This window comes from Entelurus aequoreus, linkage group LG15 (genome assembly GCF_033978785.1).
Source record: "Entelurus aequoreus isolate RoL-2023_Sb linkage group LG15, RoL_Eaeq_v1.1, whole genome shotgun sequence".
NCBI classification, from domain to species: domain Eukaryota; kingdom Metazoa; phylum Chordata; class Actinopteri; order Syngnathiformes; family Syngnathidae; genus Entelurus; species Entelurus aequoreus.
In genome coordinates, this window is record NC_084745.1 from 5,727,468 (window position 1) to 5,752,457 (window position 24,990).

General features: G+C 36.9%; 2 protein-coding genes across 2 annotated transcripts in view; one reads left to right on the top strand and one right to left on the bottom strand.

Moving 5' to 3' along the window:
* The window catches only part of adarb2 (adenosine deaminase RNA specific B2 (inactive)), a 206,114-nt gene that overhangs the window by 140,661 nt on the left and 40,463 nt on the right, over positions 1–24,990 (bottom strand). The window lies entirely within an intron of this gene.
* Positions 13,646–16,616, top strand: LOC133630355 (mucin-2-like). Its single transcript, XM_062021925.1, has 2 exons — positions 13,646–13,773; positions 13,974–16,616. Exon 2 carries the CDS (start codon positions 14,626–14,628, stop codon positions 15,532–15,534), a length of 909 nt encoding a protein of 302 aa, XP_061877909.1. The 5' UTR covers positions 13,646–13,773; positions 13,974–14,625; the 3' UTR covers positions 15,535–16,616.

The following is a 24,990-nucleotide window of genomic DNA, read 5'->3' on the forward strand; positions in this document are numbered from 1 at the left end:
CAAGGTTATAAAACAAGTCAACCTCAACCTCTGGCGAACCTGCGACCCAAAACTGACTGACTAGTACACAAACAATTTGACCACCACCAAGTATACACTATGGTACCCACATAATACCGGGTGTCCCAAAAATATGACATCACATGATTTTTTGGGACACACTGTATATCATCAAAATGTACCACAGAAGAAGCAAAACCATGGCCCTAAAACCAGGTCTGGACCTTAGCGTGGGTTACCTGTACTGTTACACATCTAGTAAACACAATGATGTACAGTATATGAACACAATATTAGCATATTTTACTCCATCAAACATGTACTGTTACACATCTAGTAAACACAATTATATACAGTATATGAACACAATATTAGCATATTTTACTCCATCAAACATGTACTGTTACACATCTAGTAAACACAATGATATACAGTATATGAACACAATATTAGCATATTTTACTCCATCAGACATGTACTGTTACACATCTAGTAAACACAATGATGTACAGTATATGAACACAATATTAGCATATTTTACTCCATCAAACATGTACTGTTACACATCTAGTAAACACAATTATATACAGTATATGAACACAATATTAGCATATTTTACTCCATCAAACATGTACTGTTACACATCTAGTAAACACAATTATATACAGTATATGAACACAATATTAGCATATTTTACTCCATCAAACATGTACTGTTACACATCTAGTAAACACAATTATATACAGTATATGAACACAATATGAGCATATTTTACTCCATCAAACATGTACTGTTACACATCTAGTAAACACAATGATATACAGTATATGAACACAATATTAGCATATTTTACTCCATCAAACATGTACTGTTACACATCTAGTAAACACAATGATATACAGTATATGAACACAATATTAGTACATTTTACTCCATCAAACATGTACTGTTACACATCTAGTAAACACAATGATATACAGTATATGAACACAATATTAGTACATTTTACTCCATCAAACATGTACTGTTACACATCTAGTAAACACAATGATAAATATGAACACAATATTAGCATATTTTACTCCATCAAACATGTACTGTTACACATCTAGTAAACACAATGATATACAGTATATGAACACAATTTTAGCATATTTTACTCCATCAAACATGTACTGTTACACATGTAGTAAACACAATGATAAATGTGAACACAATGTTAGCATATTTCACTCCATCAAACATGTACTGTCTGTTACACATCTTTAATAATACTACAAAAAATGGTGATATTAATCAAGATGGAATGATATGAAAAAAATCATGGTGATCATATGTTTTGCCATATGGCCCAGCCCCACTCTCATGAAACATCTTAACTGCACATGCCAGTCATTTGAAGTTTTTTTTAAAAAGTATATATTATATTATTACTTCCCAAGTAATTAATGACATGTATTTAAGAGTCTTTCTGTTCATAATTCAATGACTTCTTTCTGGCAAAGTAACTAGTAACTATGAAAATGAGTTGTTAAAAGTCATTTTCCAAGTACTGACGACCAGGACCAAAAAAGAAACCTGTAACTGGAAAGAAGAAAACCAGGAAGGCTGGAGTCATGCTGCGTTGAGTCTGGTTCTGCAGACGTCCGCTGGGTCTGGCTGCAACATAAGCGGTTGTCAACCTAGCCAAAACGGAAAGGAATCATCGTTTTCTTCTGTTTGGGCATATTTTGATTCCATTGTTGTCTTTTATTTTATTTTATACTTTGGGGGATGAGCAGTAGAAAATGGATGGATATTTAACAGAGCTCCTGTCTTCCTCTGGACTCCAATATGTCACGCCCAGGTGGTGCAGTACCTCAGCAGGTGTCGTCCGTGACTCCGTAGCAGTCAGGCTCTTTGCTCATGGAAGAAGTTGCCAGAAGATGATTTAGATTTATTGGTTCCCTTGGGGAAATTCATTTTCACTGCCGTACATTTAAACAATAGACATTACACATCTCAAAAACAAAAAGAACAAAAAGACATCATACATGACCAACACCCATTTACAGGCTTGTCAGACAGGTCGGCCGGGCCTGCTGTTAAGGGCGGCTATAGCTTCAGGGATAAGGCTTTTCCTGAGGCGGGCCCTCCGGAATTTGATGGTTCTATACCTGCGCCCTGATGGTAGTGGGATGATGTATTGGTGTAGTGGGTGAGTGATATCCTGGACTGTTGTTTTTGCCAGTCGAGTGATGGACCTGTGGTTTAAGTCTGAAATGTTGGGTGTGGGTAGGCCGATGATTTTAGCTGCTATGTTTGTAATGCGCTTACAAGATGTGCTTTCAAAGCCGAGTATAGTGAGCTTTGCTATCCAGGAGTGGGCGCTGCATGTGGATGGAGATGAGTAACTGCACAAAGACATCCCTGACCTGCTTAGTGTCATTACGCCGCAGACTTATCTGCCTTGTAAATACGCTGGCTTGCTTGTTATCAAACAAGCGAGGCGACAGACCTCAGAGTTCTCCGCTTGTAAACGAGTCATTCTCATGGATGACAGTCTGCATGAATATTTCATTTAGCAAGGAAGTGAGCGTGCATCACATCTGCCACTGATCAGGCAGAGAGATCATGACTTGTGCTTGGCTCTTCACAACAGCAACTTATTTTTCTTACGGTTAGACGTTGAAGTAAGGCCACCGTCCCCTCAAGAAGGATTTCTGCCTATCATGACAGTCAACGGTTGTGATCCTTCTATTTTCACCCTAAAAGCTTTTGCAGTCAGAAGAGCTGGATGCACAACATAAAAGAAACATGGCCGGAACAATTCATATTCTGTTGCTGTGTCAAACGGCGTACTGCGAGACAGTAAAAAGCTTTTATGGTCACAGTTTTCCTTCAATAAAAGCGCGCTGAAAGCCAAGCCTGGTTCTCCAAGGTGAGTGCACACCTACGTGTACTGAGGTGTGTCCACCAGCATGACATCTACACCAGGCCTGCACTATTGTGGACAAAAATACAATCCAGATGTTTTTTAGCACTCCAATAGACTTAATGCTGCTCGCTCAAAGCTAAGTGCTATCTTTCTAACTCTGTGCTTATAATTGTTTTACAGCTTCTTCTCCAACACTTTTAGTAGTCTTACACTCTCGGTTTCACTGTTGCTCTTTTAGCTAAAAGACAGCAAGAAGTCGACCCGGTGAAAGAAATAACATGAGTATGGCTTCCTGTTCTTCATGCACCCTTCTCATGGATAGGCTGGCCCTACTAGAGGACCGTCTCCTCCAGTTAGAGCTGAGTCACTTTCTAACTTAAGACGCCTCAAACACGTTTGCTAGCGTTAGCCGTAGCGAGCTAACTAGCCCAGCTTGTAGCAGCCGGTCTACAAGCTAGGGTGAGCCGGTTATGACACATAACAGATTTAGCCCTTTAGCTGGTCCTAAATCCCAGTTTACCATCACCTGGAACATACAGTTTAGTAAACCAGCCATAATTAGGTGTATTCCCGGGGCCATTGCACCTGACATTGAAGTTAATCTTAGGGGGCTAACTCGCAACAGGCTTCGTAAACACGTACGACAGGCTAATCCCAGCCCCAGCTACGCAAAAACAAAGTAGTACACGTTGGCTCTATTGACACAAAGAGTAACATAGCTAGGACTTGTAATCTGGCAAGAAAGATGTCCAGGCACGGAGTACTTAAGTGTCTTTGGCCCCCTGCCTGCGAGAGGCAATGATGAGAGGTATAGCAGATTAGTCTCGCTTAACAAGCTAGTTTTTGCAGACAACAGGGACTAACGTTTATTGATAATTGGCCCTCTTTCTGGGGCAAACCGGGCTTGCTGAGGAGGGACGGCCTTCACCCTAACCAGGAAGGCGCCACCACTCTTCCCGGGAATATAGATTACTGGTTGAGTCACACTTAACTGGTTTAAACATGTTTTAAGTGTTGCCAAGCTACAGAGGAGTCTATATCTTAATTGTGTCTTCAACTTCTTTGCACTTATGAATGTTGTAAAATGTTGGGTTGCTTCTGGAGGTTTTCTGTGAGGTGTTACGTGGGGAGTAAGAACATCAGCAAGAAGTGTTAGTGGTAGAGCAGAAGCGGACAAACGTACTAGCAGAGTTACAAGCAAGGATGGAATGTCCTGCAGAGTTGGAAATAAGTTCCTGTGTTCTTGAAACCAGCAACAAACAAAACCTTCTGCATGTTTATCAGGTGCTCGTATGCACGCTCTCCAGTCTTGGAAAGGAGGATCTCTGACCAATATTTGGTGTCTGCTTTCTTGACGCACCAGACACTCCTCTTTCACCTTTCTGGCATTCATCTCCTCGTTAAATCTAACGCTAAAGTTGCAAATTGGATCCACAGAGACCTCCGACTGGTAAAGCAGGAGTGTGTGCTCCATGTTGAAGTGTGTGTGTACAACACACACACTTCATAATATACTTTTTTGGAGCAAGGAAGTGACAAATCCACATTTGTCACTTCCTTTGTGGCCACAAATAAATACATGAAGAAATGGCGTTTGCATGTGGAAAACCAAATATTTATGCAGACTGGAGCGTGGTCTGGCAGGAAGTAGAAGCCTCATGTATGTGTATTGTAGTATAAACACATGTATGTGTATTGTACTATAAACACATGTATGTGTATTGTAGTATAAACACATGTATGTGTATTGTACTATAAACACATGTATGTGTATTGTAGTATAAACACATGTATGTGTATTGTAGTATAAACACATGTATGTGTATTGTACTATAAACACATGTATGTGTATTGTAGTATAAACACATGTATGTGTATTGTAGTATAAACACATGTATGTGTATTGTACTATAAACACATGTATGTGTATTGTAGTATAAACACATGTATGTGTATTGTACTATAAACACATGTATGTGTATTGTACTATAAACACATGTATGTGTATTGTACTATAAACACATGTATGTGTATTGTACTATAAACACATGTATGTGTATTGTAGTATAAACACATGTATGTGTATTGTAGTATAAACACATGTATGTGTATTGTACTATAAACACATGTATGTGTATTGTAGTATAAACACATGTATGTGTATTGTAGTATAAACACATGTATGTGTATTGTAGTATAAACACATGTATGTGTATTGTAGTATAAACACATGTATGTGTATTGTACTATAAACACATTTATGTGTATTGTACTATAAACACATGTATGTGTATTGTAGTATAAACACATGTATGTGTATTGTAGTACAAACACATGTATGTGTATTGTAGTATAAACACATGTATGTGTATTGTAGTATAAACACATGTATGTGTATTGTAGTATAAACACATGTATGTGTATTGTAGTATAAACACATGTATGTGTATTGTAGTATAAACACATGTATGTGTATTGTAGTATAAACACGTGTATGTGTATTGTAGTATAAACACATGTATGTGTATTGTAGTATAAACACATGTATGTGTATTGTAGTATCAACACATGTATGTGTATTGTAGTATAAACACATGTATGTGTATTGTAGTATAAACACGTGTATGTGTATTGTAGTATAAACACATGTATGTGTATTGTAGTATAAACACATGTATGTGTATTGTAGTATAAACACATGTATGTGTATTGTACTATAAACACATGTATGTGTATTGTAGTATAAACACGTGTATGTGTATTGTAGTATCAACACATGTATGTGTATTGTAGTATAAACATGTGTATGTGTATTGTAGTATAAACACATGTATGTGTATTGTAGTATAAACACATGTATGTGTATTGTAGTATAAACACGTGTATGTGTATTGTAGTATAAACACATGTATGTGTATTGTAGTATAAACACGTGTATGTGTATTGTAGTATAAACACTATGCTACATGACATATTTACTTATATCATGTATATATTACATGTTATTATGAATGTTACTACATGACACATAAAACTTACATCATGTATATATTACATGTTATTATGAATGTTACTACATGACATATATACTTACATCATGTATATATTACATGTTATTATGAATGTTACTACATGACATACAGTATACTTACATCATGTATATATTAAATGTTATTATGAATGTTACTACATGACACATATACTTACATCATGTATATATTACATGTTATTATGAATGTTACTACATGGCATATATACTTACATCATGTATATATTACATGTTATTATGAATGTTACTACATGACATACAGTATACTTACATCATGTATATATTAAATGTTATTATGAATGTTACTACATGACATATAAACTTACATCATGTATATATTACATGTTATTATGAATGTTACTACATGACATATAAACTTACATCATGTATATATTACATGTTATTATGAATGTTACTACATGACATATATACTTACATCATGTATATATTACATGTTATTATGAATGTTACTACATGACATACAATATACTTACATCATGTATATATTACATGTTATTATGAATGTTACTACATGACATACAGTATACTTACATCATGTATATATTACATGTTATTATGAATGTTACTACATGACATATATACTTACATCATGTATATATTACATGTTATTATGAATGTTACAACATGACATATATACTTACATCATGTATATATTACATGTTATTATGAATGTTACTACATGACATGTATAATTACATCATGTATATATTACATGTTATTATGAATGTTACTACATGACGTATGTACTTACATCATGTATATATTACATGTTATTATGAATGTTACCACATGACATACAGTATACTTACATCATGTATAAATTATATGTTATTATGAATGTTACTACATGACATGTATACTTACATCATGTATATATTACATGTTATTATGAATGTTACTACATGACATATATACTTACATTATGTATATATTACATGTTATTATGAATGTTACTACATGACATATATACTTGCATCATGTATATATTACATGTTATTATGAATGTTACTACATGACATATATACTTATATCATGTATATATTACATGTTATTATGAATGTTACTACATGACATATATACTTACATCATGTATATATTACATGTTATTATGAATGTTACTACATGACATATATACTTACATCATGTATATATTACATGTTATTATGAATGTTAGTACATGACATTCAATATACTTACATCATGTATATATTACATGTTATTATGAATGTTACTACATGACATATATACTTACATCATGTATATATTGCATGTTATTATGAATGTTACTACATGATATATATATATACATACATCATGTATATATTACATGTTATTATGAATGTTATTACATGACATATATACTTACATCATGTATATATTACATGTTATTATGAATGTTACTACATGACATACAGTATACTTAAATCATGTATATATTACATGTTATTATGAATGTTACTACATGACATATATACTTACATCATGTATATATTACATGTTATTATGAATGTTACTACATGACATATATACGTACATCATGTATATATTACATGTTATTATGAATGTTACTACATGACATATATACTTACATCATGTATATATTACATGTTATTATGAATGTTACTACATGACATTTATACTTACATCATGTATATATTACATGTTATTATGAATGTTACTACATAACATGTATACTTACATCATGTATATATTACATGTTATTATGAATGTTACTACATGACATATATACTTACATCATGTATATATTACATGTTATTATGAATGTTACTACATGACATGTATACTTACATCATGTATATATATCATGTTATTATGAATGTCACTACATGACATATATACTTACATCATGTATATATTACATGTTATTATGAATGTTACTACATGACATACAGTATACTTGCATCATGTATATATGACATGTTATTATGAATGTTACTACATGACATATATACTTACATCATGTATATATTACATGTTATTATGAATGTCACCACATGACATATATACTTACATCATGTATATATTACATGTTATTATGAATGTTACTACATGACATACAGTATACTTACATCATGTATATATTACATGTTATTATGAATGTTACTACATGACATGTATACTTAAATCATGTATATATTACAAGTTATTATGAATGTTACTACATGACAAGTATACTTACATCATGTATATATTACATGTTATTATGAATGTTACTACATGACATATATACTTACATCATGTATATATTACATGTTATTATGAATTTTACTACATGACATACAGTATACTTGCATCATGTATATATGACATGTTATTATGAATGTTACTACATGACATATATACTTACATCATGTATATATTACATGTTATTATGAATGTCACCACATGATATATATACTTACATCATGTATATATTACATGTTATTATGAATGTTACTACATGACATACAGTATACTTACATCATGTATATATTACATGTTATTATGAATGTTACTACATGACATGTATACTTAAATCATGTATATATTACATGTTATTATGAATGTTACTACATGACATGTATACTTACATCATGTATATATTACATGTTATTATGAATGTTACTACATGACATATATACTTACATCATGTATATATTACATGTTATTATGAATGTTACTACATGACATATATACTTACATCATGTATATATTACATGTTATTATGAATGTTACTACATGACATGTATACTTACATCATGTATATATTACATGTTATTATGAATGTTACTACATGACATATATACTTACATCATGTATATTTTACATGTTATTATGAATGTTACTACATGACATGTATACTTACATCATGTATATATTACATGTTATTATGAATGTTACTACATGACATATATACTTACATCATGTATATATTACATGTTATTATGAATGTTACTACATGACATGTATACTTACATCATGTATATATTACATGTTATTATGAATGTTACTACATGACATACAGTATACTTACATCATGTATATATTACATGTTATTATGAATGTTACTACATGACATATATACTTACATCATGTATATATTACATGTTATTATGAATGTTACTACATGATATACAGTATACTTACATCATGTATATATGACATGTTATTATGAATGTTACTACATGACATATATACTTACATCATGTATGTATGACATGTTATTATGAATGTTACTACATGACATATATACTTACATCATGTATATATTACATGTTATTATGAATGTTACTACATGACATATATACTTACATCATGTATATATGACATGTTATTATGAATGTTACTACATGACCTATATACTTACATCATGTATATATCACATGTTATTATGAATGTTACTACATGACATATATACTTACATCATGTATATATTACATGTTATTATGAATGTTACTACATGACATATATACTTACATCATGTATATATTACATGTTAGTATGAATGTTACTACATGACATGTATACTTACATCATGTATATATTACATGTTATTATGAATGTTACTACATGACATATATACTTACATCATGTATATATTACATGTTATTATGAATGTTACTACATGACATATATACTTACATCATGTATATATTACATGTTATTATGAATGTTACTACATGACATATATACTTACATCATGTATATATTACATGTTATTATGAATGTTACTACATGACATATATACTTACATCATGTATATATTACATGTTATTATGAATGTTACTACATGACATACAGTATACTTACATCATGTATATATGACATGTTATTATGAATGTTACTACATGACATATATACTTACATCATGTATATATTACATGTTATTATGAATGTCACCACATGACATATATAATTACATCATGTATATATTACATGTTATTATGAATGTTACTACATGACATATATACTTACATCATGTATATATTACATGTTATTATGAATGTTACTACATGACATATATACTTACATCATGTATATATTACATGTTATTATGAATGTTACTACATGACATATATACTTACATCATGTATATATTACATGTTATTATGAATGTTACTACATGACATACAGTATACTTACATCATGTATATATTACATGTTATTATGAATGTTACTACATGACATGTATACTTATATCATGTATACATCACATGTTATTGTGAATGTTACTACATGACATGTATACTTACATCATGTATATATTACATGTTATTATGAATGTTACTACATGACATATATACTTACATCATGTATATATTACATGTTATTATGAATGTTACTACATGACATGTATACTTACATCATGTATATATTACATGTTATTATGAATGTTACTACATGACATATATACTTACATCATGTATATATTACATGTTATTATGAATGTTACTACATGACATGTATACTTACATCATGTATATATTACATGTTATTATGAATGTTACTACATGACATATATACTTACATCATGTATATATGACATTTTATTATGAATGTTACTACATGACATACAGTATACTTACATCATGTATATATGACATGTTATTATGAATGTTACTACATGACATATATACTTACATCATGTATATATTACATGTTATTATGAATGTCACCACATGACATATATACTTACATCATGTATATATTACATGTTATTATGAATGTTACTACATGACATATATACTTACATCATGTATATATTACATGTTATTATGAATGTTACTACATGACATATATACTTACATCATGTATATATTACATGTTATTATGAATGTTACTACATGACATATATACTTACATCATGTATATATTACATGTTATTATGAATGTTACTACATGACATATATACTTACATCATGTATATATTACATGTTATTATGAATGTTACTACATGACATATATACTTACATCAGGTATATATTACATGTTATTATGAATGTTACTACATGAAATGTATACTTACATCATGTATATATTACATGTTATTATGAATGTTACTACATGACATACAGTATACTTACATCATGTATATATTGACAGGCAGAATAGAGCGAGCCACATTGTAAGATGACTTTTGATCACATGTGTGCTTGTGTTACATAATGATTGTGAATGATGGGCAAATTCCCCAAAGAGTGATCAATTTCATTTCCAAATTGCATTGCGTCATCAATCAATCAATGCAGCAAACCTTGTTCCAATGTGAGCAACTATTGTAAGGACATGTTGTTTGTGGACCAGCAGGCATTAGTTGTGGCTAATAGGAGCCTGCAGTGGCTAATAGGAGCCTGCAGTGGCTAATAGGAGCCTGCAGTGGCTAATAGGAGCCTGCAGTGGCTAATAGGAGCCTGCAGTGGCTAATAGGAGCCTGCAGTGGCTAATAAGAGCCTGCAGTGGCTAATAGGAGCCTGCAGTGGCTAATAGGAGCCTGCAGGCCTGACAAACAATACAACTGATTTCTAAGTAATGGAAGTCCAGGGAGCCGTCGGAGCCAAATTGCCGCTTCTGTTGGGCGTTTGACTTTAATGAGGTCCGAATGCAAATGTCTGCATTGTGCTGTGGACCCAGAAGGACCAGCCCAGTTCCAGTGTTTAGAGCGGATCAATGTGTGTCACGGACTCATTTAGCCCCTTGAGGTGTTGACAGGCACAACCTTCTGCTCCTGTCCAAACCTCTTTCTGCACTTTCTACAGCCATTAGCTCATTGAAATTGTTGAGTGCGAGAACTCTAAGATTGCCTCAAACTTTTGGCTCAGCTCCATCTCTCCACCCGGATCCTCCTCTCACCAAACCTTGTTCTCCTTCAAATCTCTTTTTCTGACGATTAGCTGCTGTTCCAAACACAGAGGGAGTGTAATTAAGGAGCCAGACTGGGCTGTCAATGCAGCTCAGTACTGCATGAAGAACACCAGACTAAGTGTTTTCTCTAATAGGCCTTCAAAGTGCAAACAACACGCGTACCTGGGAAGCCCAGAGTCCCTGGGGGGAACAGCAGACAGCAGCTGCCTGCAACTTACACCTAATAAGAAGCAAAGTTTATCACCCAAAGCAAAGCCTGGTGTTTACTTCCTTGTCTGGGCTCAGGGCATGGATGGACCTGAAACCTCATCACATCATCTTTGTTTCAATGCCGATCTTTCTTTTTCATCGATTGAACAATCCTAGCTGGTGTTGACTGTGTGTCTCCTGTCTCTCCACCAGAGAAAGTCAGTATGCTGTCGGCATTGATCGCTCCCTTCAAGTACACCAGCCCTGGGACCAGCAGCACGGAGGACGAGGACAGTTTGAGTGAGTAAGATCCTGTCTGGTATCACTTGGTCTGTCAGTCGGCTGCAGAACTGGGCGATACTGTCAATCAGGACTATTCCATTGCCTGGATTTGAATGACGTCACGTCCGGCTCGTTAAAAATGTGTGGTGGTCCAGCAGCATCTGTTGTCAATGGGTACTAGGCACCATTTAGCCTGGCTCAAAGAAAGATGCCCTATGCTTGCCTTGTTTTCGGCTCTACGAATCGCTCAAATCGCAAAAAAGGAACATTTTCTTCACAGTTCCTCAAGAAAAAAACAAAAAGGGCAGAGGAGTGCAAGATTTGATGAAAGACGACGACAAAAGTAGCACACACTCCAATACAAGGGAGCAAAGTCGTAGAACACGCGAGTTTGCAGTGATCACTTTGTTAAAGGTATATTTGGAATATACTTTTATTTATTTATTTTATTTTTTTATTTTTTTTTTTTAATGTCCTGCCCAGCTTCTCGGGCAAATCATATAGCAGATGTAGATGATCATACAGTAGATGTAGATGCCCATATCGGCTGTTCAGATTTACTTTACAAAAGAGAAGTGTAGGATACTTCTCTTGTTGCCTTACTTGTATTTTGACTTTATTAAATGTATTTATATTATCATTTGGTGCAGCCGGGCCGGAGCAGGAGGGGATAGAAAGAGAGAAAAAGGAAGACAGAGGGGGGAATTGTGGGGACAAGAGGGGGATTAGACAGAGAGACAAAAACAACAACAGCAAACACAACAACAACAACAACAGAGCAACATCAGCAAATACGACATGTACAAATATGATGGTAAAAGTAATAGCAAATAAGCAGTTAGGAAAAATTTTTAAAAAAAAAAATACAGAAATGACAATGAGCATTATTACACTAAAAATGGAGCAATATGAATACCAATAGAAATAGTGCTATTGATAATAAACAATACCAGTACTTTACCTTTATTATCAACAATACAATTGTTCAAATGCAACAATACATATACGTAATGATAACTTGAGATACGAAAGAATGCAGGGAAAGAGAAGCAACCTTAACCTTGTAGATTGTTATAGTAACATTAATATATGTTTGATGAAACCTGATTATGTGCATGAGTGTATGTGTGCATATGTACTTGTATATGTAAAGTATGTGTATGTGTGCTTGTACAGTGAATGTATATGTACAGTATGTGTATATGTGTGTACAGCGAATGTATATGTACAGTATGTGTATACAGTATGTGTGTTTGAACAGTGAATGTATATGTACAGTATGTGTAAATGTGTGTTTGTACAGTGAATTTATATGTACAGTATATGTATGTGTGTGTTTGTACAGTGAATGTATGTGTAGTATGTGTATATGTGTGTTTGTACAGTGAATGTATATGTACAGTATGTGTATATGTATGTTTTTACAGTGAATGTATATGTACAGTATGTGTATGTTTGTATAATGAATGTGCGTGTGGATGTACGAACTTTGAGTGTGTAAATATGTACTGTATTTATTTGTATATGTATGTGGGAGCGTAGGTACCTATGTATGTGTGTATGTATGTGTGTGAGTATATGTGAATTTGCATGTACAATACATTTGACTCCCAGTGTGTGCGGGAGCCAGAGTACGGCCCCAGCCTCCCCGAGAACCCATCCCACAAACAGTAGGTGTGGTGCCCAGGGAACCAGGGGCCACCGCCCCCACGCAGCCAAGCCGGACAGCGACAGGAACCCCAGAGTCTGGCCCACCGCGCCGCCCACAAGGGCCAGCAGCAGGCCGCAGACAGACGCACCCGGCAGAGGACAAGGCACGAGAAAAACAGGGGGAAGCCAGACCCCAAGCCAGCGAGAGACCACACCCCACACGGACAGAAAGGCCCGGAGACCCCCCGCAACCGGACGGGAAGACCGCCCCCGCCCCACCGGCAACAGGGCCCCCACGAGCCCCCCCCCCACCCCCGGAGAGCGCGGCGAGGCCAGCCCACGGCCACCCCACCCAAGCCGGCCGCCACAGGACCACCCAGCACGGGGCCACAGGAACCACCCACCCCACCCGCAGGGACCCCAACGATGGAGATGGAACAACCAGCAACCGCCCCGCCGAGTCCCCCCCCCTGAGGTAGGGGAATAAATAAATAAAATAAATAAATACATAATAATAATAATAATAATAATAATATTAATAAAATATATTTTTTTAAAAAAGGGGAAAAAAATAAATAAATAAATAATTAAATCTATTTATAAAAAAAAAATAATAATAAATAAATAAAAAAAGAATTAAAAGAAGATCACAGACATGCTGACACACAAGGTCGCTACCCCAACAACTGGCCGACTCGCAGCACCTCGGAATACCCTGCAGCACCAAGCCACCACAGTAGACGCAGGGACCAGACCCAGCAGGCCCCAACCAAGACGGCCACCCGGAAGGGATGGACGGCGGGACCCAGGAGCTCCAGACACGCAGTCCGGATGCAGTAGCCTGAGGCGCCGACCCCCACCCGACAGGCAGGCCCAGAACGTACCCCCAGAAATATACATACATATATATATACATACACATAAACATACACATGTACACATACACACACATACACATGCATACACATACACATATATATATACATACATACATACATACATACACACACACACACACACATACACATACATATACACAGTTTGTCAGCCCCGACAACCACCACGCGCGCGCGCTGCCACCAGTCACAACATCAGCCACCCCCCTGCACCAGACCCAGCAGCCACGGGCGCCCACACCACAAACAAACGGCAGCAGAAACAGCAGCCACAACACCCACAGACAGCCAGCACCACCCAATCAAATCAAAGCGATCAAAAAAAAAACGCGACCGGCAACCACACGCCAACAGGATCACAGATACCAGCCAGCGCCAGCCCGCCAGCAAGCCCAAACGCCAACACGCAAACAAGAGACACCAACACCCCCCCCCCCCCCGCCAAAAGACCCCACCACCCCAACCCAAACCCGCACAAACACACCACCGCCCAAACAACCGAGACACAGCATCCAGACCAGACACGGGCGCCGCGCCGCCACCACATCAAGTCGCCAACAGAGACCCCACAGCGCAAGGTCGGGCCACACGGGCACGGACCCCACCCAACAGGAAGCGAGACCCGCGCGACGCCACACACAAATAAATATAAGATTAAACAAAAATAACAATAATTTAAAAAAAATAAATAAAAAATAAAAAATAATAATAAAATGAAATACAAATTAAATTAAAAATAACAAATACAAATAATAAAATAAAATAAAGTAAGTAAATAATAAAAATTATTTTAAAAAAAATAAAATAAAATAAAAATAAATAAATATATATATATATACATATATACATACACATACATACATATACACATATACATATTTGGAATATACTTAACTTGTTTATTATTTCCTATCAAAGTATTGTCTTGATACTATTTATATTTTAATTATTAAAAAGCAGAAAGTCAGAGTCAGTGATACTTTGTCAGGAAAGGTACTTCTACATGTCCTCTTGTGTATTTTGTACACAAATGTGTCAGAGTACATATGACAACAGGACACTAATCAAATATGATAGTTTGTTAAGTAGATATGTAGTCACGGGTGTCAGCTGTCGGGTGCTAGTTTGTTTACATGGACGGGTCCTCGCAAGATGCAAAGTTGAATCATGAAATACAACCTTACCCCAGAAACAACGATGCATATTTAACCCAGAGAGTCTTGATATCAATGTCCTGGACCCTGACACACACCAAGAAGTTGTAGACCTTCATGCTTTTTCAACTTTCATCTGTTTTGTGGTGTAAAATGATGTCTGGAGCACCATAGTTCCATATGTCTGGGAACTCCACCAACGTATAATCCTTGATATCACTCCACTAACCTTGATATCACTCCACTAATCTAACCCCAAAGATCTATTCCATTGCATAACTCTCTGCTTTTTGCAGGAAGACGTAGGCCGCTTGCGTACTCTGATAGTTAGTTCAAAACTGTTTTGCAGCATATTCCAAAAACCACTGGAGGGTTGTCAAATAGATGATCTTTGACTTGCTTTCTTGCAGTAGGACTTTTCCATGCCACAAAATATGCCTGTTGTACAGAATATCTTGAACCAGTCTTGAACACATTGCTTGTGTTTACACTCAAGACAAAAGCATTGGTCAAGTAAACCTCTTTAAAATGGAACTGAACTTTGTTTGCCCGTCTTTCACAATCCTTCAGACAAAAAGACGAGAGTATGTTTTTCAATGCATTCTAACACGTAAATGAAAGTCCGCTTACGATGGAGCCATTGTGATGTCCTCTATTCCTGAAGGATAGTGAAGAAGAAGTACTTTTTTTTAGTACTTAGTACTCGTGCTCCATGTTGTTTCACTCCAGTTGAATCCCACTGTGCCGAAAACTTGAATTTACCATCGGAATACTCATGCTCAAAAATATAAGGCTCTGGATCGTCATTTGCTCAAAAATTGTCGTCGTTGTCTCTCCTAAAGTCTGCCATTGTTGGTTATAGTTGTTGACGGGGAAATCCATCGTTGTCTCTCCTAAAGTCTGCCATTGTTGGTTATAGTTGTTGACGGGGAAATCCATCATTGTCTCTCCTAAAGTCTGCCATTGTTGGTTATAGTTGTTGACGGGGAAATCCATCGTTGTCTCTCCTAAAGTCTGCCATTGTTGGTTATAGTTGTTGACGGGGAAATCCATCGTTGTCTCTCCTAAAGTCTGCCATTGTTGGTTATAGTTGTTGACGGGGAAATCCATCATTGTCTCTCCTAAAGTCTGCCATTGTTGGTTATAGTTGTTGACGGGGAAATCCATCGTTGTCTCTCCTAAAGTCTGCCATTGTTGGTTATAGTTGTTGACGGGGAAATCCATCGTTGTCTCTCCTAAAGTCTGCCATTGTTGGTTATAGTTGTTGACGGGGAAATCCATCGTTGTCTCTCCTAAAGTCTGCCATTGTTGGTTATAGTTGTTGACGGGGAAATCCATCGTTGTCTCTCCTAAAGTCTGCCATTGTTGGTTATAGTTGTTGACGGGGAAATCCATCGTTGTCTCTCCTAAAGTCTGCCATTGTTGGTTATAGTTGTTGACGGGGAAATCCATCGTTGTCTCTCCTAAAGTCTGCCATTGTTGGTTATAGTTGTTGACGGGGAAATCCATCGTTGTCTCTCCTAAAGTCTGCCATTGTTGGTTATAGTTGTTGACGGGGAAATCCATCGTTGTCTCTCCTAAAGTCTGCCATTGTTGGTTATAGTTGTTGACGGGGAAATCCATCGTTGTCTCTCCTAAAGTCTGCCATTGTTGGTTATAGTTGTTGACGGGGAAATCCATCGTTGTCTCTCCTAAAGTCTGCCATTGTTGGTTATAGTTGTTGACGGGGAAATCCATCGTTGTCTCTCCTAAAGTCTGCCATTGTTGGTTATAGTTGTTGACAGGGAAATCCATCGTTGTGGAAGCGCTCCCTGAAAGCAATTAGCTTAGGAAATACATTGCAGCAATGCTTCAAAATCAGCAAACTATTGTAAATAAGTTATCATGAACATGCCTGTTAGTACATTACATAAATACTTACAGCATGTATATGAAGGTGTATGTTAGTACATTACATAAATACTTACAGTATGTATATGAAGGTGTATGTTAGTACATTACATAAATACTTACAGCATGTATATGAAGGTGTATGTTAGTACATTACATAAATACTTACAGCATGTATATGAAGGTGTATGTTAGTACATTACATAAATACTTACAGTATGTATATGAAGGTGTATGTTAGTACATTACATAAATACTTACAGCATGTATATGAAGGTGTATGTTAGTACATTACATAAATACTTACAGCATGTATATGAAGGTGTATGTTAGTACATTACATAAATACTTACAGCATGTATATGAAGGTGTATGTTAGTACATTACATAAATACTTACAGTATGTGTATGAAGGTGTATGTTAGTACATTACATAAATACTTACAACATGCAAAATAAGAAAAACAAAGTGCAGTTCCACTTTATTACATTAAGTAATGCATGTGATTAATCACAAAATAATTTGAATTCATCATGTACATATTGCAAATATTGTTTTATTACAAACCCCGTTTCCATACGAGTTGGGAAATGGTGTTAGATGTAAATATAAACGGAATACAATGATTTGCAAATGCTTTTCAACACATATTAAATTGAATGCACTACAAAGACAACATATTTGATGTTCAAACTCATAAACTTTTTTTTTTTTTGCAAATAATAATTAAGTTATAATTTCATGGCTGCAACACGTGCCAAAGTAGTTGGGAAAGGGCATGTTCACCACTGTGTTACATCACCTTTCCTTTTAACAACACTCAATAAACGATTGTGAACTGAGGAAACTAATTGTTGAAGCTTTGAAAGTGGAATTCTCATAATGCGCCACACATTTTGGATGGGAGACAGGTCTGGACTGCAGGCGGGCCAGGAAAGAACCTGCACTCTTTTTTGACGAAGCCACGCTGTTGTAACACGTGCTGAATGTGGCTTGGCATTGTCTAGCTGAAATAAGCAGGGGCGTCCATGAAAAAGACGGCGCTTAGATGGCAGCATATGTTGTTCCAAAAGCTGTATGTACCTTTCAGCATTAATGGTGCCTTCACAGATGTGTAAGTTACCCATGTCTTGGCCACTAATACACCCCCATACCATCACACATGCTGCCTTTTACACTTTGCATCGATAACAGTCTGGATGGTTCGCTTCCCCTTTGGTCCGGATGACACGATGTGGAATATTTCCAAAAAAAAATTGAAATGTGGACTCGTCAGACCACAGAACACTTTTCCACTTTGTATCAGTCCATCTTAGATGATCTCAGGCCCAGAGAAGCCGGCGGCGTTTCTGGGTGTTGTTGATAAATGGCTTTCGCTTTGCATAGTAGAGCTTTAACTTGCACTTACAGATGTAGCGACCAACTGTATTTAGTGACAGTGGTTTTCTGAAGTGTTCCTGAGCCCATGTGGTGATATCCTTTACACACTGATGTGGCTTTTTGATACAGGGATGGAAGGTCACGCTCATTCAATGTTGGTTTCCGGCCATGCTGCTTACGTGGAGTGATTTATCCACATTCTCTGAACCTTTTGATGATATTATGGAGCGTAGATGTTGAAATCCCTACATTTCTTGCAATTGCACTTTGAGAAATGTTGTTCTTAAACTGTTTGACTATTTGCTCACGCAGTTGTGGACAAAGTGGTGTACCTCGCCCCATCCTTTCTTGTGAAAGACTGAGCATTTTTTGGGAAGCTGTTTTTATACCCAATCATGGCACCCACCTGTTCCCAATTAGCCTGCACACCTGTGGGATGTTCCAAATAAGTGTTTGATGAGCATTCCTCAACTTTATCAGTATTTATTGCCACCTTTCCCAACTTCTTTGTCACGTGTTGCTGACATCAAATTATAAAGTTAATGATTATTTGCAAAAAAAAAAAATGTTTCATCAGTTTGAACATGAAATATGTTGTCTTTATAGCATATTCAACTGAATATGGCTTGAAAAGGATTTGCAAATCATTGTATTTCGTTTATATTTACATCTAACACCATTTCCCAACTCATATGGAAACAGGGTTTGTATGTTCGTAGTTTGTATATCTTGTTTAGCACTTAGCAATAGTTCTACTTGCTGGATTAGCTTTTCACTCAGCTTCTAAAACTTGTAGATCGTCCTCAGTATATTCAGACTCAAAAAAAGACGTTTCTGGATCAACATGTGTCCTAATAGTATTTGGCTCTCATGAAGTCTGCCATAATTAATGGTAATTGTTCTTAGCGAAATAGCGAACGTTGTCATGCGTCTGTAAAATGAATGTGCCGCCGTATGCTGAAAATGACCAAAATATGTACTGTAAATATTACATGTTATTATGAATATTACTACATTACATACATACTTACATCACGTATATATTACATGTTATTAGGGACCGAGTCCCTTTGGGACAGAGGACCCTATTGTATTTCTAGCGTTTTATTATTATTATACCGCCGCCTCTTTGAGCTGTAATTTGACCCCCTTAACATGCTTCAAAACTCACCAAATTGGACACACACATCAGGACTGGCGAAAATTGCAATCTAATCAAAAAACCAAACCCCAAAATTCAAAATTGCGCTCTAGCGCCCCCTAGGAAGAAAACACAGACAAAACAGCCTGTAACTTCCAGTAGGAACGTCGTAGAGACATTAAACAAAAACCTCTATGTAGGTCTCACTTAGACCTATATATCATACACTGACAACCCCCAGCAAAAATCAACAGGAATTTTGCAATTCCCCCTTCAAAACAAAAGTTGAGTAAAAACAGTCACCTTTTTTCAAACATTATCTCCTCTGAGCGCATTTGTCGTGTCGGCTTCAAATTAGCACAGGAGAGAGATTGAACCCTTCTGATTAAAAGTTGATGAAAGAGTTTTAATTACTGCTCCGGTTTGGATTTTATGAGCCGTCAAAGTCGGTCCCGACCATCGCTGGTTGCAGCTTTAATTATGAAAGTTAAAACATTACATACATAGTTACAACGTGTATATAAAATGTTGGAGGTTTTTAGAGCACTTTATAGACGGAATAGAGTGAAACCCTTTACTTCCATTGTTAGCTGACTCATGCTAGCATTTATTTACTAATAAAAATGCAAAAATTGTGAATAAAACACACCCTTAAATTTAGCATTTTATATTGACCGGATGTTTTTTGTTGTTGTTATTGTTGTAGTAAATCGCATCTTTGTCTGTTGAAAACAATAAATTACTTCATAAAGCCACTTTTTTTTGGTCATATATCAACCTTTTAATCTTCCATGATAATGTTAAATCAAATACAAATCCCTCAAGGTGAGAGCTTTTCTCAGGGCTTTTTTCAGGTGAGTGTAAAAATAGTTTAATTAGTTAACTTTGGATCATAATTAATTAATCTCTCAATTGTTTGAATATTTTTTTTTACCGTTTTATTGTTCTTTACATATTCTGTGTATTCTATGGTTAGGTTAGGTATTAATTTAGGGATATTTAGGTATGCATTGCAACTTCCTCAAAAACTCAACTTTTTCCAGTTGTCAGAATGGAACGCATTCATAAGCTGAGGACCATCTTGCAAAGCAAAAAGACTACAGTCGATATTTGGATCAATCTTCCTATTGCTGGTCGGCAACAGCAGGAATGAAAACATCTGTGTTATCAAATAAGAGCGGATCATTAAATTCTTATACTAACTCGAATGAATGACTAATGAATACTAAGCGTGAATGATGACAATCTTGATTGACTGCCTACACAAGTGCATGTCCAACAATCACTGGCTCTCAGTCTTCCATTAACAGTTGTGCCATCTGATCATATTTGAGTTTTTCCCAGAGCGATAGTCCACCACTTTGCTGTAACTAGTGTTGAAGAGCGTACGGTAGCTCCTGGATGCAAGTGTGAAATAAAGCGGGCCACAGTCACTCCTCTCCTCCTTTCTCACTCTGCCTGCCGCTGGTGGAATCCCACCCCCGTCACAAATAGGATTTTGGCTTTGCATCGGCCACAGGGACCGATGTTTCTGGCTTACAACTCGGATTCCCAGCCAATTTAGAGGCAGATTACGACATGATTTGGCAGATAGCATTCCAATTTTTAGGGGATTTGTATTTTAAAACACTTAAATATGATCAAGCCCTGTGGTATGAAGTGGGCTCAGCCAGCAGAGATTAGACTTTCATTGTGTACCAAGTGGTTCAATCTGCCTGCAGACATTTTCATTGATTCCTTTCCTTCAGCAGAGATACAACAAAATATTACTTTTATCATTGAACTACTTTTTGTTTTCTCAGGTACCAGCAGTGCGGAGGTGAAGGAAAACCGTAACATCGATAACCTGGAGGCTCGCTCCTTAGCGTCTGCTGAATGTCAATCCCGTTTTTGCTCTGACTCTACGAAAAGTGGGAGTTCTGGTCTAAAGAGGAAACGCCCCCTGGAGGAAGACAACAACGGCCACCTGAGCCAACTCCGTCTGATCTACAAGAAACTGTCCTGGTCTGAGGCACAAAAGAATGCTTTGGTTCAGCTCAATGAGCTACGGCCTGGCCTTCAGTATCGCATGGTGTCACAGACCGGACCGGTCCATGCTCCGGTCTTTTCCATCGCTGTTGAGGTCAATGGGCTGACGTTTGAGGGAACGGGTCCGACCAAAAAGAAAGCCAAGATGAGGGCGGCAGAGCTTGCGCTAAAGTCATTTATCCAGTTTCTCAATGCTCCTCAGGCCCACCTCGCCATGGGAAACATTACAAACCCTTCAGCCGACTTCACCTCAGACCAAGCTGACTTCCCTGACACCCTATTCAAGGAATTTGAGTCTTCGCCATGCTCTGATGGCCTCAACTTCTGCAACTCCGAAGCAGAAAGTCACTTATTATCAAGTGAGCTCCTAAGACATGGTCGCCTGCTTCGCCATACCTTGGACCTGATGGTACAGGCTCAACAGAGGTTGGGAGGCATTGTTCCAGAGCCAAATATGCCCAAGAGTCCCGTGGTGTTGCTCAATGAGCTACATCCGGGCCTGCGCTACGCTTGTCTTTCAGAGCAAGCCGAGGGCCGACGGCTACGGAACTTTGTGATGGCGGTGCGCGTAGATGGACGGATCTTTGAGGGCTGCGGTCGCAGCAAGAAGATGGCAAAGACACAGGCAGCCCAGTGTGCTCTTGAGGCCCTCCTGAATATCAGGACAGTCCCTGAAAGGAGGCCAGGTCTCAAAGCCAGCAGGAAGACATGTCCTCATTTACCCCAGGTGAGTGTTAAGTTAAGCTTCTTTGGCAGGCAATTAGCTTCCTACTGAGGCCCGCAAGGACCAAAAAGTCTTTGCAGCTAAAACCAAACAAGTATGACAGACAGTGGATTCAAAGTAAGGTGGGACCTCAACAATATTTAAAACAACAATAAAATGTTTTAGATTACTTTTATTGATGGTTATTTTTAGTCTCCCACAAATAATGAATGGTGATAGAGATCTCACTTCAAATCATTGGACAAAGTTGCAAGCCAGGCCGCACGTAATTTTGATTGATTGAATTTGATTGAATTGGTGCAATAACATCGCCAACTCCTTGAGGGACTGCCAAGTCTCAGATTTCAGTCTACATATAACATACGTTTGTGGTGAGGTGTTCACCACAATGCAGCTTGGATAGGCTCCAGCACCCCGTGACCTCGAGAGGAACAAACGGTAGCAAATGGATGGATATCACATTAGTTGTATTGTTCTTACATAACTGCCTTTGAGAATGTTTCAGATAGGAATTATATCTTAGAATGTATCTGTATGTGGTGACTATTTTAAAATGAACAATATATTTTTGGCCCTGATACACAGAAACATTTATTAGAACGTAACACAAGAAAAGAAACCTCAGGCCTGGGATAAAGGTTTTCTCATTTTGCAAAGTGTTGTTTTCTTGTGTAGCGTCACATTGACTACACACGTCATTTCAGTCTGTGGCCCAAAGCTAGGAGAAAAGCAAAGAGGAAATAAACAAAACAATGGGCTCATCTCATGCTCATTTACCCAAATACCCAAAATTGCGATCAGAGCTGGGGAAATAGTTGCTGAGGAAATTGGACACCTAAAGTAAGAATTGCGAGATTGTCTGGCACCTGTTGACACTATTCCCAACTTCCTTTCGCCTGATGGCACAGTCTCAGTGATTTATTTGGGTGTTGGGACATCTTTATTTCTGGTGTTGGTAGTGAAGGAACTTAACACTATTAATGTGATGCACCACCTATGGACCCGGAGTCTCCTGGTGAAGCATGTGGTATGACAGACGGACTGATGAAGGTTGTGTCCCTCATCATTTAGCCTTGATCACATCCTGTAATCTGAACAACCCTCGTTGTAGTGATGTGTAGGTTTACTCCAGATTTCTATACAGTACTTAGATCTTAGCTGGGTACTGAAGATCAAGGTAAAATCCTGTAATATGAGCAACCCTCGTTGTAGTGATGCTTAGGTTTACTCCAGATTTCTATACAGTACTTTAGATCTTAGCTGGGAACTGAAGATCAAGGTACACAAGCTTGGCCACACGACTTCTTAGAAAACTGTGTAACTTTTTGAATAAATCCGAGCTTCTTTTTCCTTTTCTCTGAAGCTATTCTTGACACACTCTTCTTGTCAGGCTGGTGTTGACATGAGTCAGACTATAACAGCCTTTCCCAGCCTTGAAGAACTCAACTGGTGACTGTCCTTCTCCAGAACATGACATCAACCCAGCAAACCTGCACCTTTGCCTGGGAGAAACCTTTTTTTTGCTCCCCTCTGCCACGGTGTCTGAAGGGATTTGCTGCAGCACTTTAGTTCCAGAGAACATCTTTTTTTTCCTGAAAGTCAGGCCAACAAGACGTTCATCTCCAAAAACTAAAGGAGGCCAAGTTCACCTGAATGTGGAGCCAGTCATGACGTGTGTTTGGAAGGTGGTGTGTTCAAGCGTACTGAGCGGGCAAAGGGTGACATGGCTGCAGAAGAGGCGTGTAACAGGTGGGAGGTGGCAGCTCTATGGAGGCGTTATGGTGCTATGCAGAGTTACCTGTTACA